We start from the raw sequence: 21,596 nt of genomic DNA, 5'->3' as shown, positions 1-21,596 counted from the left end.
AATGCCGGCTCCATTAGAATCATACACATTCCCTCTACATACAGTGCCTATTTAGACCATGCATGCCTTTATATTTGAATATTCACCCAAACTTTGTACTTACTGGAGACTAAGCTGTCAGTTAACTAATACCAAAAACACTTTATTGGTAGGATAGTTGTCCCAGAAACCACTATAAAAGGATCCAAGAACTTGATCCGTTGCTCTTCGGAAACAATGACAGTCTATTATTGTATTTTCAAATTGAGAATATATTAATCAGTTTAGAAAATTGTTTCCCCAAAAAACAGACGTGTATTGATGATAGATAACACTGTGTTAGACAAGGAGTCAGAAACCTTCCTGACTTTACATTTGGATTTCTCTTCAGCTGCCCTGTGCAAATAAGTATGATGTTTAATGTAAAAAACAAAAATCAACTTTTCTAGTCTGGATGCCTCTTTCTAAATGGGGAAAAATAAGCTTAAGGGAAGGGCTGCCTTTGCCACTCTGAGTTTCAATTTGCTACCAACAAATGTGACTTCTCTTGGGATACCCTGAGAAAACCATAGGTTTCCTGATACAAACAAACCACTATTTGCTAAGAATTTTCCCAAGAAGTATGTCAAAGAAAGTCCCCCAGATCCTGCATCAGGGAAGAGGAGCACATAGCTAAGTGATCATTAGAGGATATGGCCTCCCTCCCTGAGCAGCGAGTGCAATCTGAAGCACCACGAGTGCCCATTATGTCCTGAGCTGATGAAATGCTCTGACTGCATTCTGACTGTAGTTATAACTAAACTTACATTTTAGCAAAGTCAGATCTGGCTGATGTTCTACTGAAGTTCTATCCTTCTGGAGGGATGCTCCTATGGTCTAAAAGACAAGAAGATTGTATGTCCTTCATTGTTTGCTAGGGGCTACCTCCCTTGCTTTTTTATTCCTCGATGGAGAGTAGGGTGGAGGTTGGAGATGGGTGTAAGGAACTGTGTATTTGTACCTTTGTCTCTTTTGTCCCCTCTTAGTTGTACTGTGAGGCAAGTGTTGCTAGCTCTCAGTTGCAGGTGAGGAACCTGAGAGTCCATGTTAAGGACTGGCCTACAGTCCCACAACTGGCAAGAGTAGAGACCGCAGCATTGAAGCTGAAAGTGAGTGCATTTGTGTTCTTACCGTTTGGATCCACGGCTGCCTTTCCCCTTTTTCCCTCTTGGTGTCAAAAACTTAGCCTTCCAAGTTTTCACTCTGAGGAGAAAAATGTTTTGATCAAGTACACTGAGATTCAACTAGTAAACATTTACCAAACCACCAGTGTTTTCTAGGTCAGTGACCAAAGTAGGTTAAGCATCATTTAGAAATCCATATACATACTCACAGTGAACATCCTGTTAGCCCCACTGTTGTGACTTCATTTACAAAAGCAACTAGGCCACACTGGCCCACAGGACAAAATCTGTTGGCTTCTCAGTGGCCCAAATTTGAAGCCAGAAACAAAATTAGCCAGCTTGTAATCACACCTGTCCTTTCTGAGCCTCAGGTGTGTGTGTGTTTGCTTGCTGGCTTGCTGGCTTGCTGGCTTGCTGGCTTGCTTGTTTTTTCTCTAAAATGTGAATCCTACTGGTAAACTTGCAATTCACTAATGGCTAAGGATGTACCTCACTCTGGTAGGAATGGCTAAGATTACCTACAATGAAGCTTGTGAGTGTACAAATTAGCATAACCACTATAAAAATAAGTATGGAGGTTTTTGAAAAATTCAAAATAAAATTACCACATGACCCAACTCTAGCACTCTTGGGTATATACCCAAAAGACTCCCTGTCTACTACAGCTATATTTGCACATCCACATTCATTGCTGCAGTATTCACAATGACAAAGAATTAGAACCAGATAGATATTTATCAACCGATAAGTGGATAATCAAAATATGGCTTGGGGGCTGGAAAGGCAGCTAAGTAATTAAAAGAATGTGCTGCTCTTACAAAAAAAAACCCAGTGCAGTTCCCAGGTCACAATTTCATGTAACTTCAGTTCTAGGGGACCCAACACCTGAGATCTCTGAGATCACCTGAACTCACATGTACATATCTACACACAGACACATTCACATACTTAAAATAATTCTTTTTCTAAAGTGTGGTACATCTATATAATGGAATTTAAGCTGTAAATAAAAATGAAATTTGTGGGAAAATGGATAAGTCTGGAAAGTATAATGTTAAATGAGGTGACAAAACCTATGTTCTTTCTCATGTAGATCCTAGTAAGTAGAGTTTACATGTATGCATACATGTCCAAGTAACTTGTAGTCACCAGATGTAATTGTCTCAAAGGCTTAGTTTGAATAAGCTCACCTTTTCTAGTTCTTTCTGAACTCTGGCTGGCTGGTTCAACTCAGCTGTTCTGGCTCAAAACTCCTTTCCAAGCTAATTGATTCAAACTGGTTGCTCTTGGCTTCTGCTAAATTGTTCTGCTTGGAAAACCTGCCTCTGAATTCCACTCACTGTATGAACTGAACAGAACAGCATGAATTCAATTGAACTCACTGCATTCAACTGAACTGCACCCAATTACATTCAACTAAACTCAATTGAACTCAACTCATTGCCTGAACTCAACTGAACTTCACTCAATCAACTGCCCTCTACCCCTGACTCACTCTACACTGTTCCTAAGTAGCTTCTATTTCCTGTCTGTTCATGTGAGAGTTGGGTGATAATATCTCTGACCCGTTCTGTCAAATCTTACTCTGATCTGTCCCTTTTTCTGCTCCTCAATTAGATGCCACTCTCAAATGTGACTGCTTCCTTCTAAACTAACTTTACCTTCTCTATTAAGGACCAAAGATATGTCGTGAGGGCTTGTCTGTATTCCAGCCAGATCATACTATAATCCAGGGCACATCTGCATTCTAGTTGGATCATACCTTTGGATGTGACCCCTTGCTACAGCAGCCATGTTGTGGATTTAAATTACTCTACATGTATAGATGGGCAAAGTCCAACAGTCTAGAAAGGAGACCAGGAAGGTAAAGAGGTGCCGCATACAGAGTGGGGAAAGGACATGTGTAACATGAGAGAGGAGGGGGTTGCACGAGAGGGTGAGGGGCAGGGAGGAAGGAGGTTATAAGAGGGGTTGGGGACATGGAGGTTGGAAGAGGGCAGTGGGAGAGAGGATCTACAAAAACAAACTTTGTTAGAAAATGCTGTGAATGCTATAATGGTATCAAATTCTTTGTATGCTAGTTTTAAAAATAATAAAATAGGAGTTGGATAGATGGCTCAGTGATTTAAGAACAATCCAGGTACCTCTAGGGTTGACGAGCCTAAATACTTCAGTAACTCTGCGCTAGGAAACCTTTAAGTACAAAGATACACATGTTAAGAAACTTTACATTTTCATAGATGTTATGTTATGATTCCCTTTAGTCCTAGGGACTGAACTCCGGTCTTGGCACATGCAAGGCAAGCACTCTACCACTTAACTATATTCCAGACCACACACTATGTGGCCCGGGTAGGTCTCAAACTCGTGACTTCCCAGCTTCAGCCTCCATAGTAGCCAGGATTACAGGCCTCTGCCACCAAGCCTGCCTTTTCTTCAGATTATAGTCACAGGGTCCTCAGGATATGAAGGATTCAGCCCCTTCCAGTCATTGAAAGCTGCACCTGAGAAGGCTTTTGCAAGGCCCTAAGACTTGCTGGGGAATCTCACACCTCTCTTTTCTCATGATCTGTTAACCTTTGAAGCCTGGAAGAAGACTCTAGAAACTACTCTTTTTTTCTAATGGTCTCATGTTCACTCACTTTTGGTTTCTGTATTAGCTCCCAGAAGGTGGAACTCTGACCTAGTCCCAGTGGATCTGCTACAAGCTCTGTACAATACCAGGCACAGAACAGAGTTTAGTATGAGCTTGTGCACAAAATTTGAAGGAAGCTACAGCATGAGAACAGGTGCAGGCTGGGCAGACACCCTCTCCCATGATTATTTTCTTTACTAAAACAGTATAGCCAAGTCTTCAAAGTTTTTGAAGCAGTAGAAAGGAAGAAGAAATAGAAAACACAGCCTCTTCCACAATGCCATTAGGATAGAAGCAACCACAGAAGAGAAGAACCTGGAAACAGACCTTCAGGTGATGGGATACTTGATTTGGCAAAATGGCATTGCAAGTTGCTGGGGAGAATAAGAGACATTTATCTGTATAGAGGAAAACAACTGGCTGTCACTTGTTAAAATAAAACACAATTCATGCCATACTTGATGCACCCTGGTGGTCTCAGGTTTAGGATTCAACCCTCTTGCCACTGATGCTCTGGTTCAATCCCCAATCAGGGAAGAAACCCTCTCTTGAAAACAAAAACAAAACAAAACAAAACAAACAAAAACCCTCCGTTCAGATGGACCTGAGGTTGAGTTTAAAAGGCCAAGGTGCAACTGTTAGAAGAGAATATAGGAGACTGGTGAACGAGCTGGGAGAAGTCCTCTTAAATGTATAGAGAGCACATAGAGTGATCATTTAAAGGTACATTAAGAATTTGACTTTCTATTCTTTGGAAGACTAGAAAGGAAGTTGAGAACAACAGGTGGAGAAGATGTAGTAGTAATCTTCAACAGTAGTAGAAGATGTAGTGACGTGAGAAAGGAAAGAGTTGTATCCAAAATGAATTGATTTAAAACCCAAGAAGAAGAGAAATCCTGGCAACACCTCAGAAAAGCAGTCAAAGGATATGAACAGAGTCTAGGAGCAAGACCAGAGCGTGTATAACTGCACTGAAGCTTGTTAGTGACGCAAATTACTATGACGTGATACTATTTACAGGCACCAACATGACAAGTACACACAGGGTAACAGGGATCAATATCTGTGGAAGTACTGATCGCAAGTGCAAAATCACTCCGGAACTAAATCCATACAAGAGGATGGATTAATGTGGCACACGCATACTGGAATATTAATCAAAGAGCAGTAAAAATGAAGGAAGCATGGCAGCAAAACAGTAGATGTGAGTAAAACCAGAAGCTACAGAATTCAATGTAAATGATGAAATCATTTTTATAATGAAACAATAATTTTGTCATCTATAATTTGATAAATATGTTTTTTTGTTTTGAACAAGAAAAGCACAGAAGCACACATGGAATACAAATTCACAAGTGCCATCCCAGCACATAAGGGTTAGCCCCGGTTCCCACATTAACACACAGAACAGAAAAGTCCTGAACACCTCCTGGAGGAAAGCAGTGAGCAGGTGGAGGGTGAGCAGGTGGGGGTTGAGCAGGTGGGGGTGAGTGAGTGAGGGGTGTGTACAGGTGGGAGCATGCAGGTGGAGGGGGAGCGGGTGAGGGGTGTGCAGGTGAGAGATATGCAGGTGAGGAATGAGCAGGTGGGGAGTGAGCATATGGGAATGGCTAGTACTGGCTATATTCTAGTTCTTGTTTGACAGAGATGGCTGGTTGGTTTTATTGTGCTTTATAGTGTACTGTTACAAATAGAATTTATTTATTATTTTAACTTGGTATTATAGGGTGGTTGACTAAAAATTCTAGGGCTGCCTTCCAGTCTCCTACCATCATCTGCTTATGTTCTGATTATATGCCTTATGCTCCAACTTGCTTTTAGTTTGATTTGTTTGTTTTTCCCCAGTCTTACCCTGGCTGGTCTGGAATTCACTATATAGATCAGGCTGCCCTCGAACTCACAGAGATCTAACTTCCTCTAAGCATGCACAATCACACTCATCTAAGAAACAACAACAACAACAACTACCACCACCACCACCCTCTCCTCTCTTCCTCCTCCGATCTTCATTTGTTTGGTTTTGTTTGTTTGTTTTCTTGTTTGTTTATCAAGATGGGGTTTCAGTCCTGGTTATCCTGAAACTTGCTGTGTAGAACAGACTGCTTCAAATTCAAGAGTTCCACCTGCCTCTGCCTCCCAAAGGGCGCCACCGCTACCTGGCTTCAAGAAACTTCTTAAACACAGTGTTTTACATGTAAATGGTTGTCTACTAAGCTGTTGCCCTGTTTCTGGACTCTTCTCTTATCCCCAGATCCCACCTGTCAAATGCTTTTTTTCACTGCCTCAGTATAGACACCAACACGTTAACAGACACAAAAGCTACCATGTCGAGATTCCAGATTATTTTGTGCAGTTTCATAAGTCCAATTTTACATACTGCATTTTGGTATCAGGCCACATGATTTAGATCTGAAACCACCATGCATAGGGTCTTGGAGTTCTAAGACTACCAGAAGACATAAACAAGAAAATAGCCTTTTCTAGATACGAGAATAATATTTTCATAAAAAGGGAGTGCCTAAGTCACAGAGGTGAATGATCTACTGTAAGTTAATATCAAACACCTCCTGATGATTACTGAGACTCAGAAAAAAAAAATCTGACCTCAAAATATGAATTGTGATATCACTTCTATCATGATTGTAATTAAAGTCTTTGGTATGGATGAGAGAATTCTCCACAAGGCTTTGCTAATTCTTCCACAAGGAAGCCAAACCTGGGAGAATCACACATGTAATTTGGGCAGCTTGGGAATCCAAAGCAGAAAGATCCCAAGTTCAAAGCCAGCTTGGACAATTTGGCAAAAACCCTCAGTAAAATAAAACAAATAATGAGTGCTGTGTAGAATGCTTCCCACATATTTGTATCTCTTTCAAAATATTCCTGTCCAGCACAACCAAACTCTAGTGCATAATTGGAGAAAACTTGTTCCTCCCCCAAATCAAGTATTACATCTTGCTTTTGAATTACTTTACACCCAATATCTGGTACCAAGTACATTATCAGCATTTGCTGAATGAATTAATAGTGTTGAAATACTTGAAGATTTGAAATAATGGACAGTTTTAGAGTTCAAGGAATTTTCAGTAGTGTAGAATGGGGGTGGGGTGCAGGTGAGGCTGAGGAGGCAGTGTGGGCTGCATTTTGAGAATAATGCATAAGGACCAAATGTTTAAAGCTGGTGGATTGTGGATTTTGTGGCTTGACTATATTTGTTAATTAGTAAAGGCCACTCGGGGACTTTTATGGGAATTTAAGAAGCAACACGGGTGGTGGTCCTGGCTGTGTGATGAGGAAGGGAAGTGAGAAGTGTCAGAGACATTAGAACAAAACCTTGGGACAGCAGGCACAAGAACTGAGGATCAGAAAGCCCAGGGGCAACTGTGTTTCTAATCACTACCGTAGAGATTAGCAGGCAAGTTTGGATACGAGAAAACTGTATCCTGCACTGTTACAAACCCCCTGAGCTTAGGTCATATTGCTCTCCTGGCTTACAGGAATTCAGAAAAACAAATCTCACTTTAATGTATAATTTTTGATATTTTGGTTATATTAAAGTCTTGGTGGTAGCTGAGAAAACACTAAAAAACATATGGGGGTGGAGGGAGGACTGGCATGTCACACTTCTAATTCAAACCACTTGATAATCTATGGCAGGAAAATCCCAAGTTCAAAGCCAGCTTGGGCAATTTAGGAAAACCTTGAATAAAGTGAAATATATAAAATGAAAGGACGGCGGGCACTGTTCTGTGCTCGCCTAGAGAGGGCAGTGTGCAGTGCCCGCCTAGAGAGGGCAGTGCAGAGTGCAAGCCTAGAGAGGGCAGTGTGCAGTGCCCGCCTAGAGAGGGCAGTGTGCAGTGCCCGCCTAGAGAGGGCAGTGCAGAGTGTCCTCCAAGAGGGGACTGTGTGCCGTTCCCACCTAGAGGGGGCAGTGGTGCAGTGTCTGCATGGCATATAGGAGGCCTCATAACAATCCCCAGTCCTGCAAAAAGTAAAAACAAAGGATGTTTGAAGGGATAACAGAACGGTTATGGGGTGTCTGAACAGTTGATACTTAAGGCATGGGTGGCAGAAGAAACCTCACATGAAAAGCTTAAGACAAGCCAAGAGAAGGAATGGGAAACCATTCCATGGAAACATGGGGAGAACAGGACACTTTTTCCCTGTAAGGATAGCATGACCAGAGTTTTAAAACACTGTAGAAAAAGTCAATTATGGTATGATCTTAAAAATACCTCTTGGTTTAACAAAGGCTTATTACCCAGCAAGAGTCCTGGTACAGTGAACAGGGACAGGTGACAGAAAATAAGAAGCCCCCATCACCAGCTGCTTGGTGGAGATTGAATGGAAGACAGCCAAAAACGGGGAGGGGCACTAAGTCTGATGGCTTCCTTTCTACAGATAATAGTGATAGTGATTTAGTCCTTGAAAACTGTTCTATCAAACAGCACTTGCTATCCAGCATTTTTCAGTGTACACAAAAGATTACTATTTGAATGTGTTGAAATTTTCGAGGCTCACAGATAAGAAACACAGACTACGAAGCTCCAATGCCTTTCTGTGGCTCGGTCCCACTGTTGGCCAGCAGTGGGTGTATTCATCATTTTCTCTTCAGAACAGAGGGTCAAGAACCTTTGTCCAGTCTGTCGGCATCTGCCCCTCTGGCTGTATTTAGGGAAGCATCAGCCAGTGGTTGGTGCCCCCAGGGATGACCATGAAGTAAACTGACTTACTTCGATTCTTTCTCACGTGCATCCACATCATCATAGATGATACCATCATGAGACCTAGGTCCTACGGCACAGACAGGATCAAAAAAATTATTAGCTATGCAGCATACACCTCTGGCTCTGCAAATTATACACAATGACCTAATTATCCAAATGTGTCCTCAAGCCTTTTATCTGATTACATAGATAGGCTGGAGCAAAATGAGTCTCTTTGGGGAAGAAACTCAACTGAGGGAATAAGAAGCAGTGAGCTCGCTGAGCATCTGATCTGCATATGCATTTACATCAATTTGATTTCGTCGAATTGTAAGTTGTCCCATTTTCTGGAGCTGAAAAATGATTTATATTGCTACAACATTGAGGGAACTTTTCTTAATACCCAGTGGAGGGCAAATGGGAATGTTTTTGCTGGTCTCCACCTACCACACACGCACACATGCACGCACGCACACGTGCATGCACACACACATTGTTTCTTTAGAATACTATTGTATTACATCGAATCTGAGTTAGTGTATAATGATAATTAGATATTTCTAGCTTATTTCATCATAACATGCAATATACACTTCTATGATTTTTAAATGATTCACTATTTGAAAAACTTTGGGACATTTTGATATATCCCCAATTCATTTTCCAGTGTTCATAGTCACTGTTAACTTTACTAATTTCCCTCAGTACCTTTAAGCTTTGGGTGGGGGTATAGATTCAACCTCTCTTATTTAAGTGCTTTGGGACAGAAAGGTTCAGACATCAAATCTTTTTGGGTTCAGAGTATTTGCATATATACAGTGGGAAATATACAGATTGTATCTTGGAAATAGAAGTTAAATACAAACAAAGTTAGTTACTATTTCATGTGCACTTGCTACACATATCCTAATGGTAACTTCATATAATATTTCACTGTGCCTGCCATGTGATGCAGATGTTACATGGAGTCACATGTAGAAGTTCTCAATTCTGTCAGCAATAAAAAGACGTTCAGATTTGGGTGCAATTTTGGTTTATGGTTTGGGGGATTAGAGGCAATCCATCTGTAAGACGAATTCCCATGCCAGGTTGCCTTTTGAGTTTTTTATGACAATATTTGAGAGAGCTGCAATTTTATCAGGACTATATAACCTTTGTCATTTGATTTGGTAGCTTATAATTCTGAAATACATGTTTGAATCACTGAGTCACAGTTGTTAGTGAAAGAAACTGTATTTCTAGTGCCAATGAACAAAAATCAATGAACAAAAATCACACAAATCTTGTTTATTGGCAAATTCCATGTACTGGATGTGTATTGAGAGCATCCTCTGTGATGATTTATACATCCAGTGACCCATTTTTAATCAGCTAGTGTGTATACTGCAGCATGCTCATACTTCACTTATCATGTCTTAATCTGGCTAGCAAACCCATCAGAGTTGTGCGGATCAATGCAGAATGCCTAGACTTCACAGTCAGAGATACTTGGGTACAAATCCCAATCACAAAGTATGGATGTGAGTCCTAGAAGCTTCCTAAAAAGAGTAACATCTATTTATGGAAATACCAGAAAAAAGTTTCTCATCTCTCCAAAGCAGGAAGTTCCACTGTTTGAGGTATATTCTTTCATTCTGATGAGTCCATTTTTTCATTGGGAAGCCAATGTTCTTCCCTTGACCCTTAGTATACCAACCCCAAAGACAGCAATACTGGTAGGCAACAGAAAGTAAATGGCACTTACCTAAGTCAGGCAGTGACATGGAAAATCCATTGCTACTGAGGAAAAGACAAAAAAGGTCAAGGGGAAAAGTCATGCTCAGGAGCAGACATATCCCAGATGTCATCCTGATGGCAGGTGCCTGGCCCAGATGGTACTCCTAGGTAGGTGCCTGGCCCAGATGGTACTCTTAGGCAGGTGCCTGACCCAGATGGTACTCCTAGGCAGGTGCCTGGCCCAGATGGTACTCCTAGGTAGGTGCCTGGCCCAGATGGTACTCCTAGGCAGGTGCCTGGCCCAGATGGTACTCCTAGGCAGGTGCCTGGCCCAGATGGTACTCCTAGGCAGGTGCCTGGCCCAGATGGTACTCCTAGGCAGGTGCCTGGCCCAGATGGTACTCCTAGGCAGGTGCCTGGCCCAGATGGTACTCCTTGGCAGGTGCCTGGCCCAGATGGTACTCCTTGGCAGGTGCCTGGCCCAGATGGTATTCCTAGGCAGGTGCCTGGCCCAGATGGTACTCCTAGGCAAGGCTGTCAAGTGAGAGTCTTGCAGCTCTGTTTTGATTGTCCCTACCCCATTCCAAATGAGCTCATTCATCTCTCTGGACTGCAGTAACTCACTTCCTAACTACCTAACCTAGACCTGCACCCACAGAATCCACAACTGTCATTAACCTTCTGAGAGGCAGTCAGATATACTAATGACCATGAGGAAGGAAAAGGAACAGTGTACAGACAAATCCAGAGGGGCTCTGCATATACTGCATTCTTTCTGTGTTTTTTAAGCCAAAGGAAGACTTGCACAGAGAAACCCAGGTCAGGTGGAAATGTAAGATGGCAGCCTGCCAAGTAGGAGCGGGCGTTTGGTTCTCTGGTTGCTAAGGATGTCACATGGAAAGAGTTGCAGGATAGGAAAAGGAAAAGGGAGGGAGGGAGGGAGGCAAGGAAGGAGACACAGTCAGACAGACAGATCTGTGCCTTTGCATCTTTAATTTTGAGTCAATACTACAGACGTTTTTGTATTAGCCATGAGCCAGACTCTTATGCCAGATTAGTGAGATGATTGGATACAGTTTCTGTCTTGAAGGGAGATAGAAATAAAGTAACAGCATGTCCCGTGCTGCAATGGGAACTGCAGTACCCACACTCATGTCTGCTTGGATCTCTTGGGAGAGCTAGCTCCAGGGGACCACTGAGCTTAAAAATCACAAAAGTGCAGGATTTTATAATTGGGAAGAACTTGAGAGGGCAATAGCTTCGTATTATCTGAATGCAGATGATTACTTGGCCAATTGCTCTCACAAAGTGCAGATCTAGACCTGCCTATCTGTATCGACCTTGTGAAGAGAAATGTCTCCAGAGGCTACACAGTCCCCCTTCCACTGCATCCCTGAGGGAACCAAGTCCTATAAGCACATACGGAAGAAACCCCTCTCTCTTTCACTGTTGGTGAATTTGGAACCTTCCCAAAGACTAATCATGGAGGTTACACAAGGAGGTGGGGATGGGGGTTCTAAGTCCAAGATCTTGAGATACACAAACCATTCAGGAAACCTATGTCCACATCACGAGTACATCACTGCTTTCATATGGACAGGTACACAAGAAAGACCACTGGAATCTGTGTGGCCAAGAGAACTTGAAACCTTGTAACCACTAACATGATGTTTAGTGCTAATGATACAAGGTGTCTAAGATGACAACACATGTTCCATTCTGGATCTTGCTTGCCTGTTTGGCAGTTTTTTCTCCTCACTTGTTTTCCTAGGGTATCATGTAATCAGGGCCTTTACAGTTGTAGGATCTGATTCTCTCGTCACTGGTGCAGAGAATTGGAAAAAAAGTATCCTATGTGTGTGCAAGGCCATTGTTGCTGATGGCAGCAACCAGCAGGAAAGGCTAAAGGGGATGGTTTACCTGACAATTTCTTTTGACTTGGTTTTCTTCATTCTGAACACGCCGTTTTCTCTCGAGAAGAGCTGCTGCAACCTTCTCAGGGCTGCCCTCCCCGCTGCACTAAGAGGAAACACGGAGCATTTGAGAGAGTACTAGACGTGGGAGACAACACTGTTGGATTATCAAGGACCAGAGACTTCAGCCTCAAGGAAGCACAAGGAAATGTCTCAGCAACGAGGAGTGAAGTCTCCTGAGATCCTGCTGAGATACGAAGCATATCTGAGGCAACCATGAGTAGAGTAATTATAGTGTGTACAAACATTCATCTACCACAAATAGTGTGCATTTCTGTAGAGATTATAAAGCAAAATCTTGCTTTTCCAGGGAGAAAATAACCCAGGAAATGCTCCCTCTAAATGGTACTGGGGACACATCAGAGGAACTACTGGCTCCTGAAATTGCCATCACTGATTTTCAGTAACTGAGTGTACACCTGTGGTGACATGCTCATGATGAAATTCTTCTAAATATCCTTTCGGTTTAGGGGGATGGAGACGAAAGGAGTGTACCCACATAACTACCCAGACCACTGTGCCCTTCATCCCCAGACTCATCACTGTTAGAACATACTATTTTCTTTTTCTTGCTGTTTATAATTAAACTTGACCAGTGCTGCTCATTTGAACAAACAAATGTCGTTTGCAATGCCAGCGGGTAAATCCCAGAGTCTGTCTGATTGACTCACAAAGACAAGGGCTTAGTTAAACTTATTGCTTTGTTCCTGGGAAACCAACTAGAAAGTCAAAGCAAAGTCTATCGTTATTTACTTTCCTTGTCTCAACTACTTCTTACCACATCATATAAAAGTTCTCTACTCCAGAAAGCGGACATTTTGCTCAAAGGAGAAAGCAATGAATCTTTAATATTATGGCGTGTGGTTGTACACAGTAATGAATATGCTGACGATTGACAGTGTAGTATTTCATAGCTTATCACCCCTCTGTAGTCTCCCCCAGCAATGGTGGTGGGAAATGGGGCCATGTCTTAAATCCTGGTTTACTAGATAGACAGGAAATACCTTGAGCCCACAATCTGAGAAAGACACTCACTCTGTTTTGGGGTCACTAGTCTTTGCTCTGTAGATATCTTCATACGTTTCTTCACTATTTTCTTCTGAAATTAAAACACACACACACATGAATGAATACCTAGGAGCTGCCAGGCACTTTCAACTTTATTTTTTTAAAGATATATTTATTTATTTTATGTATATGAGTACACTGTAAATTCAGACACACCAGAAGAGGGCATCGGATCCCATTACAGATGGTTGTGAGCCACCATGTGGTTGCTCGGGATTGAACTCAGGACCTCTGGAAGAGCAGTCAGTGCTCTTAACCACTGAGCCATCTCTCCAGTCCCTCATCTTTATTTAGTTAAGTGGTTTTGTCGAAATTATGCAAGTTTCATAAGCATGAATTCATAAATTTATATAAAGGTTTGTACAAATGAGAAGAATTAGATCTATCTTCTGCCTCTGATTCCATGTGGGATCTGGGTCAGCCAAAGAAAGCTATTTCTCAACAGATCCTTTTATTCTCCCTCCTTCCCATGGTTAGTGAGGAACAGCATGCTAAATGCTGGGAAAGAAAGGGCACCCATGTATGGTGAAGAATGTCTTCCTTTGCACCAATGTAACACAAAATGCTTAATACACATAGAAGGGCGCTGAGTGTAGCCTGGAAACTGAGTCTAAAGGAAACAGTACTGGATTCAAGGAATAAATATTAAGGTTTCAAACTTGACTGGAACACAGTGCGCATGCAGAGTTCTTGAGCTTTTCTGTACCTCTGTTCTCTCATTAAAAGGTATTAGATTTAATGTTCTCTGAGGTTGTTTCTACATGTCAAATTTCTGGATTCTAAGGAGGGAGCCTGGAATAGTATTTGATTAGTCTCTTCTCCCTCCTGCTATTTCATTAGAAAATACTACCTAAAAACAAAGTTTGAATGGAGGCATCCTCTATAGAGGTTTTAGAATAGCCCCAGAGGCTCATATACTTGAATGCTTACTCACCAAGGAGTGGAACTGTTCGGGAAGGAGATGTATCATTAGGAGTGGACTTTGAGGTTTCAAAATGCCATGCCAGTTTCATTCTCCCCTGCCCCACCCCAGTCGCTATCTCTGTCTCAATTTCTCTCTCTCTCTCTCTCCACTCTCTACCCCCCTCCCCCCATTTCTCCCTCTCCTTCCTCCTCTCCTTTTTCCAACTGCCTTTGGATCTAGAGTATAAAGCTCCAGCTTCAGTGCCATGCCTGTTTGCTTCCTGCCATGATGATCAAGGACTAACTCTCTGAAACTGTAAGCAAGTCCCCAATTAAATGCTTTCTTTTATGAGAATTGTCTTGGTCATGGCATCTCTTCAAAGCAATAGAACAGTAACTAAGACACCCTGTATGGGTAGGTAATGCTTTTCTCAGGAGCTCTGGCTATTAAACAGAAATATCAGCACCAGATATGAGATACCTCAGAGTTCCCAGCACAGTACAAGGTGCTTTCTTTGTTCTAGGTTGCCCAGCGGAACTGATGGTAAGACTCCATTCCCAAAGACATCATACACCATTTCGTGACAGAAAAATCAAGCTAAAGCTGAGAGAGATACTTCCTCATTGCTGTCTAGCTTCATGGTGCCAGAAGGAGCTCTGCTGCCTACCGATGGGGGAAAGTCATCAATAGTGTTCTCCAGCTGTGGATCTGTAAGCTACAACATGCCTTGCCGGGCCTGACACACCCTCTGGTTTAGTAGTGGCATGGACGGTATGGTGGTAACTTTTCACTTTCTGATTGGTTTTGATGCCCACTTCTCAAGAAGAAACTCATGTCTGGTTCTGTAAACCTGGTAAAGAGTAGATGCATGGGGCCTGGGGAGGGGCTCATAAACCCAAGGGGAAACTGCTGTTATTGTTTTTTTTAAACTATTACTTTATGTGTATTTTTCCTTCATATATTACTGTACATTACATGTGTGCCTAGTACCCATGAAGGCCAGGAGAGGGCATGAGAGAGCCTGGAATTAGAGTTACAGGTGGTTGTGAGCTGCCAGATGGGTGTTGGGAATTGAACATGGGTTCTCTGGCAGTGCAACAAGTTCTCTGAACCACTGAGCCATCTCCAGCCCCACTAGCTGTTGTTGTTGTTGTTGTTGCTGTTGTTGTTGTTGTTGTTGTTACTGCTAAGTGATCATGTTCTCAAACTGCTGTCTAGACCTTGAGCTTAGATCTGCAGATTAGAACGGCACTCAGCTATAATCAGAGACACTATAGGAATAGGTAGTTCACGGTGTAAAGTCCATAGCTGGCCAAAAGTTAGTGTAGTGGAGGGCTTGGCTCTAATGAGGCCACTGAATCACTGCCTACAATGCTTGGGGAGCACTGTGGGTAAGAGCACTGAAATAGTGTAAGAGATGTACCCCCCCAAAGGCATCTTCTGGATGTGACACGGCCATTGCACAAGTAACTACAGCAGTGGTTATCACCACACATCTGCATAAGAGTGGACCCATGGTATCTCATCAAGGACAGAGGGACCTGCAGGATAGTCCACTTCCCTGGTGGACTACTAGACAGTTCTGCAGGGAGGGTTTGCTGTTTTCTTCATGGCATAACCACGGATGAACAACCTTGTTCTCGTGACTTCACACCCGGGCTCTGGCAAGAAACCCAAATCCAGCGGTGCACACACACAAAGGAAACATGGAAGTGGAAGGGACTTGAAGGGGAGAAAAGTTTTAGTGGGGGAGGGAGGAGGATAAGAGTGTGAAAACAGCTAAAATTCTTCATGGAAGTGTGTGAAAGTGTCAAGAATGAAAATGAAACAAGGGTGACAAAAGCCATTGAGGGTAACCCAGGAAGGCCAGGGTCACTTCAATTGAGGGTGGGGCCACTTAAGGTATCCCGAGAAGGACCGTGTCCCTTTAATTGGGGATGGGCATCTGCAAACACATTTTGGTTGGCATTTGCAGAAGCAGAGAAGAGTCAACATGGAAGCCTCTCAAGGGAAACCTGAATGTGGTGTGGGACATAGATGGACTCACACAAATGCTGGGGAGACACCAGGCCATTCAAAGCCATTAGGCCATATTGCTATTGCTATTAAAAGCACTGGGAAGTTGGGGCTACATACTTTGATCATAGAGGATCTAAGTTTGGTTTCCACACTCATATCAGCTGGCTAATAAAATGCCTGAAACTCCAGCTTCAGAGACTCCAACAGGTAGGCACATACAGCCCCTACATACACATAATTAAAATCTATTTTAGGAAGCCATGATGATATTTTAAATAAAATTGCACATCACTTCTCAGACTTGTGCTATGAAGACAGCCCAAAGAGAGCTGTTTCGTGTGAAATTACTTTTGGCCACAAGAATACTACTCCCTCCTCTAAGCGCATGCTCCAAGCTTACAGTCACACCACCCAGTTTCTAATCGCGGAAAATGTGCCCAAATAAACGGCTGTGGTCTCCGCTCAGCCTCAGAAGTACCCTGCTTTTCCAACCAGTACTCACCACTGTCTGAGGTGAATGAGCTGGAGAAGTCCCACTTTTGTCTGTGGAGAAAGATATAAAGATCATTCGCCTACTGCACGTCCGCGGCCCCACGGAATGCGTCCCCCTGAAGGGCAGAATGTACTTACATGTCCTCTCTGGAGCACTCCACATCATCATACGTCTTCTCCGAAGAGGAGCTTGACCTAACGGTGCTTGGACTGGGCGTTTCCTTTGTCACCCCCAAAGCCTCCACATATCCACCTGTAAGGGAAATCCCCAAGACAGTTGTCATTGGCTTTTAGGGACACATCTGCCCTCATCGCTGGCAATGGAGCAACAGCGGGAAAAGGCAGGATCAAGCTGGATTGCCACCTTGGCATGTGCTGATTTGAGCAAGAGGTGCCCCCACCCCAGGCTCAGGTGTGCAATGCTCTGTCCTCAAGAGAGATGCTGTTTTGTTAGGGTCTGAAACGTCAGGAGGTAGAGCCTGGTTAGAGGAATTAGGTCAGTAAGGGGCACCCGTTAGAGGCTGTCCCTTGTCCCTTCTTTCCTCTGCTTCCTGTCCACCATGATCCACTTCCTCCTCCACATGCTTCCACACTACGATGCTCTGTCCTACCACAGACCTAAAAGTAGCAGAGCCAAGGACTATGGAGTAAGACCTGTAAAACTGTAAGTCAAACCCAACCCCTCCTTTCTCCTGCTGTCTCTTTAGTCACTGCAGTGAAATTGACAACGTAACTGTGCAAGGACAGTGTATAAGCTCAATGAGTGCTAATTCCCTGGGAAACCAAAGCTCTTCCCCAGTGAAATGCCTCTTCTGACCTTCTGTGCTGAAGTCCTTCAGCCCTGGAGCTTTTCTCTACCATCAAAATGGCGGCTTCTAATCTGTTGGTGTCTTTTTGTTTTGTTTTGTTTTTTCTTAAAGATTCTTAAGTAAGCTCATTGAATACATGTCAAGTGTCCTGTTAAAGACAGAATCAACCACAAGGAAACACACCAATCTGAAAAGTCTGTAGGGATTGTTTGTACAGGGAGCCAGCCTGATAAATGCAGGTATTTCTCAGCTGTAAACTTGTAAACCAGCCGTAAGTCTCACCTCCTCATCAGTTGGTGCAGCTTCACATTTAGGCTGTGGGTGACTCAGAGCTATTTTCATTTCAGACATGAGCCACTTATCGTAAGAAGTGTATCTAAAGATATTCGCGAAGTGACTTGTAGCTATTAATTAAATGAACCAAATGAGAAGATTGTATCCTGCTGCAAGAAGTGCGTGACCCCCAAACTGTTTCAGAGAGTGTCCGTTCCCAGAGGAAGGAGCTTACTTTTTCTGAAGAAGTTATCAGAATGGTTCCAGCAAAATAAATAAATAAATAAATAAATAAATAAATAAATAAATACGCTAAGCACATAGTCAGGTACTTTTTCTTTCTTTTTCAAAAATGTACTTGTTCTGCTTTAAGGGTCTGAGTGTATGTATACATGTATGTAAGTATATCACGTGTATACCAGGTGCCTTCAGAGGCCAGAAGAGGGGGCTGGATTCCACAGAATTGGAATTACGGGTGACTGTGAGCTACCATGTGGATTCTGGGAAGCAAACATAGATCCTCTAAGATATCAAATGCCCTTAACCACTGAGGTATCTCTCCAACTCCCTTATCGCCTTTCTTAATTTTTCTTCTTGAATTATGAAGCACACCATGGAATCTTCGTAGAAACAAAATTTGCAGATGTATGTCTTTAAGGAACAGATCAGTGAATTCCAAATCCACCAAAATCCTTCATGTTTCTTCCACTGGGTTGTCCTAGGTATACTGGATTGCAAACCCATCTCATGATTTCTTTGAAAGAACTTGCTAGTCATTAAATCTACCCTGCTTCTGAAAACTCGAATGTATCCTTTCTGTTCCTCAGGCTCATCAGGCGCCAAGTGCTGGAGACATCCTTGATTCTTTTCTTCTGTATCTCCCATGCCGACTCTGATCATGACTTTTAGTGTGTGCTCGAAGCTCTGAATGGTTTGGAAAGTCTTACTGAGAACAAAGACCAAAGCTCTCTGTCTTCCATCTCCACCTCTCTCTTCTCTGTGCCAACCACAAGATTTTATATTCCACCAACACCGATGATCAGCTCTGGCCTGGAGGTATTTGCTTCCTGTTCTCCTTGCCCTATAATATTCTTGCGTCAGATACACACATCCCTCCGCTATTCTTACTGCTTTGCTAAAACCCCCGACGGACGCATCTTAAGGAAAAATGAGTGTAATTTGGCTCCTGTCCGTCACGGCAGGGGAAGCCATGGCAGCAGGGGCGTGAGGTGGCTCGTCACCCTGCCTCTACCTTCAGGCAGCCAAGAGAGACCAACGCAGTGACTAGTTCACTTTCTCTCCTTTTTTTCTGTTTTCATCCAGTCCAGAACTCTAGCATGTGGGATGGTGAGCCCCACACGCAGAATGCATCTAGCCTCTCCAGCTAAATCTCTCAGGAAATTCCCCCATGGACGTGCCCAGAGGTGCATCTCCAGTGTCTCTAAACATGTAGACGTGCAGCATGAACTATCCTTTCTGTATATACCTGAGGTCTTTGAAGCTAACCACAGTCACACTCAAGTTCTAATGTCCATGACCTCCTTTTCTTTCCCTTCTTGACTTATTTACCTCCATTTCACAGAAGAGCATTTTATTGTTTATGTATTGTCTGCTGCATTTGATCAGAAAGTAACCCCTATGGGGACAGGGACTCTTTATCAATCGACATTAATTGTAGAAAGAATGTACTTCACTGTGGCATGCTCGCACAGTCAGCTTATACACTTTGATCCTGTTTACCCCATCATCTTGGTTTTACCTATGTCTCCCTCCACACGGACCCTTCTGTCTTCCTTGTGAGTATCTTTCCGCATGAGAGAGAAAACATGATTAAATCTTTCTGAGCCTGTCCGCAGTCCCTCTCCAGTTGCATCCATTTTGGTATGAATGATAGCTTCATTCTTCCATTCTGTTAAGTGTGTATGCATGTGTGGAAGCCAGTGGTCAAATGTGGGTGTTGTTTTTTGAGACAGGCTTTCTCACTGGCCTGGAACTTACTGAGCTGGCTGGTGAGCCCCAGGGACCTTGGGTGCTCCTGTCTGCAGGGCTGGAATTATAAAGCACACTACCATGCCTGCTGTGGTTTCTGTTTGCTTGTTCACACACAGGTTATAACATCCGAACTTGAGTTCTCAAGGCAAGATCTTTACTAATGGATCCACCTCCCTGTCTCCCAGCCTTCTCATTCTTCATAACACAAGCACTCTCTTCCTCCTCCTCCTTCGTTCCCTCACTCTCCAACACCTTCCCCTCCCCCGCCCTCTCTGTTCCATTTTCTTTAGACATTCATTTGTTGATGGTGACTCTATAAATTGCCTGTTTTAAGCAGTGCTCTGATAAACAAGGGTGGGCTGACTTAGAGCCGCATCTGCACAGAGCCATCCCTGGTATAGCTGTGTCATGTGGCTGTTCCACTTTAGCTTTTGGAAAGTTTTGGTCATACCACTGTCCATAGCACCTGCTCTAATTCACATTCTCACCGGCAGTGGTTGAGCCCCCTCCTCCAACATTCTCTCTAGACTTTGTTTAGTTGTGATGGCCATTCTGACTGGGTAAGATGGGCTCTAAACATGGATTTGACCTACATTTCTTTGATGGTTGAGGATGTTGAATGTTTTTCCATGTAATATGTTTTATATGTCTTTTGAGCAGACCCCGTTGTGTTCATGTGCCATTTCTTGGTTGGATTATTTGATTTTTCAGTGTTGAATTTTAAACTTTTATACATTCTCTATATTAGTAGTCCATCATAGCTGGCGACGATCTTCACTTGTTCTGTCGCCCTCTGTGTGGTCTGCTGTTTGCTTTGCCATTGGAAGCTTTCACATTTGCATAGTCTCATCTGTGGCAATTATTTTATGGAACTAGTTGCTTATCTCTATATTTCTAAAGTTTTCCCAGGCGTCTTTCTCATGACTTCCTGGGTTCTAGTAGTTACAGTAAGATCTTTGATCCACTTTGAATTGAGTTTTGTACAGTATGAAAGACAGGACCTTCAGTCCCATGTTCATGAAGAAGAGATTTTTTTTGTTGTTGTTGTTTCTTTTACTGCTAAATCCCCACACCCAGAGTATAGGACCTGTAAAAGACACTCAAATATTTAAATTTTGAACAATTCCAATGCATTTTTAAAGCAAACATACCCAGCCTTTACTGATATTGAAATGTCTGTATCCTTCTATCTTATAACATATTTTAAAATTTTTCTCTGCTTTTTAAATCTTCCTCTTTCTTGATTTAACCAAGGTTTTCTTCTCTGATATTTTTCATTTTCTCATTTTAGAGGGTGTATATGTTATGTTTGTGTTTTTAAAAACCTTTTACTATTTTTTTGCTTTCATATTCTTCGCTTGTCTGTTGGTCCTTAGACTTTAGTGCTGTGGATCAAACCCAGAGTCCTGTACATGCTGGGCAACACAGTACAGCTCAACGGCATCCCTAGGAATGTTGTAAGGTTTAAGGACAGCCATGATATGGGGGAATACATCACCAGACTACTGACCAAGGATTGTCTTAACCTGAGCATCTTCATAGGTGCAGATGAAGAGCCAGCTGCACCCACACCATTCCCTACTTCTGGGTAACCACGGTCTGACTCCCATCCATTAGGTCCATTCTGCCTGCTTTTGACGTTTGTATTCACGCAGCAATGCAGTTTGCACTCCTGGTGTTGCACACTTGCATTCTGCATTATGCTGAGAGATTTCTTCCAGGTTGCTGCTGATAGTTGCAATGTGACCATTACTAGGACTGCATTTTCTGTTCTGTTGTGTGAACAGGATATGATGTATTTGTCTACTCTTTTCATTGTTGTTATTGCCTTTTTCCCCATCAGACATAGCCCTGAGGCTGGAGAGAT

The 21,596-nt window shown here is 42.8% G+C and overlaps 1 protein-coding gene across 4 annotated transcripts in view; it reads right to left on the bottom strand.

Annotated features, from left to right (window-relative positions):
* Positions 1–21,596, bottom strand: part of Fyb2 (FYN binding protein 2) — a 116,814-nt gene that overhangs the window by 7,049 nt on the left and 88,169 nt on the right. For 2 of the 4 annotated variants that reach the window (NM_001431228.1, XM_087550532.1), the window contains 7 exon segments: positions 1,150–1,221; positions 8,511–8,571; positions 10,228–10,262; positions 12,120–12,218; positions 13,208–13,271; positions 16,666–16,706; positions 16,794–16,908. In NM_001431228.1, coding sequence (NP_001418157.1) covers positions 1,150–1,221; positions 8,511–8,571; positions 10,228–10,262; positions 12,120–12,218; positions 13,208–13,271; positions 16,666–16,706; positions 16,794–16,908 — 487 coding nt within the window. 4 annotated transcript variants of the gene reach the window in all.

Source organism: Rattus norvegicus, chromosome 5 (assembly GCF_021556685.1).
Source record: "Rattus norvegicus strain SHRSP/BbbUtx chromosome 5, alternate assembly SHRSP_T2T, whole genome shotgun sequence".
NCBI lineage: Eukaryota > Metazoa > Chordata > Mammalia > Rodentia > Muridae > Rattus > Rattus norvegicus.
Note: the sequence above shows the minus strand (reverse complement) of the source record. Positions and strands in the feature narration are given on the sequence as shown.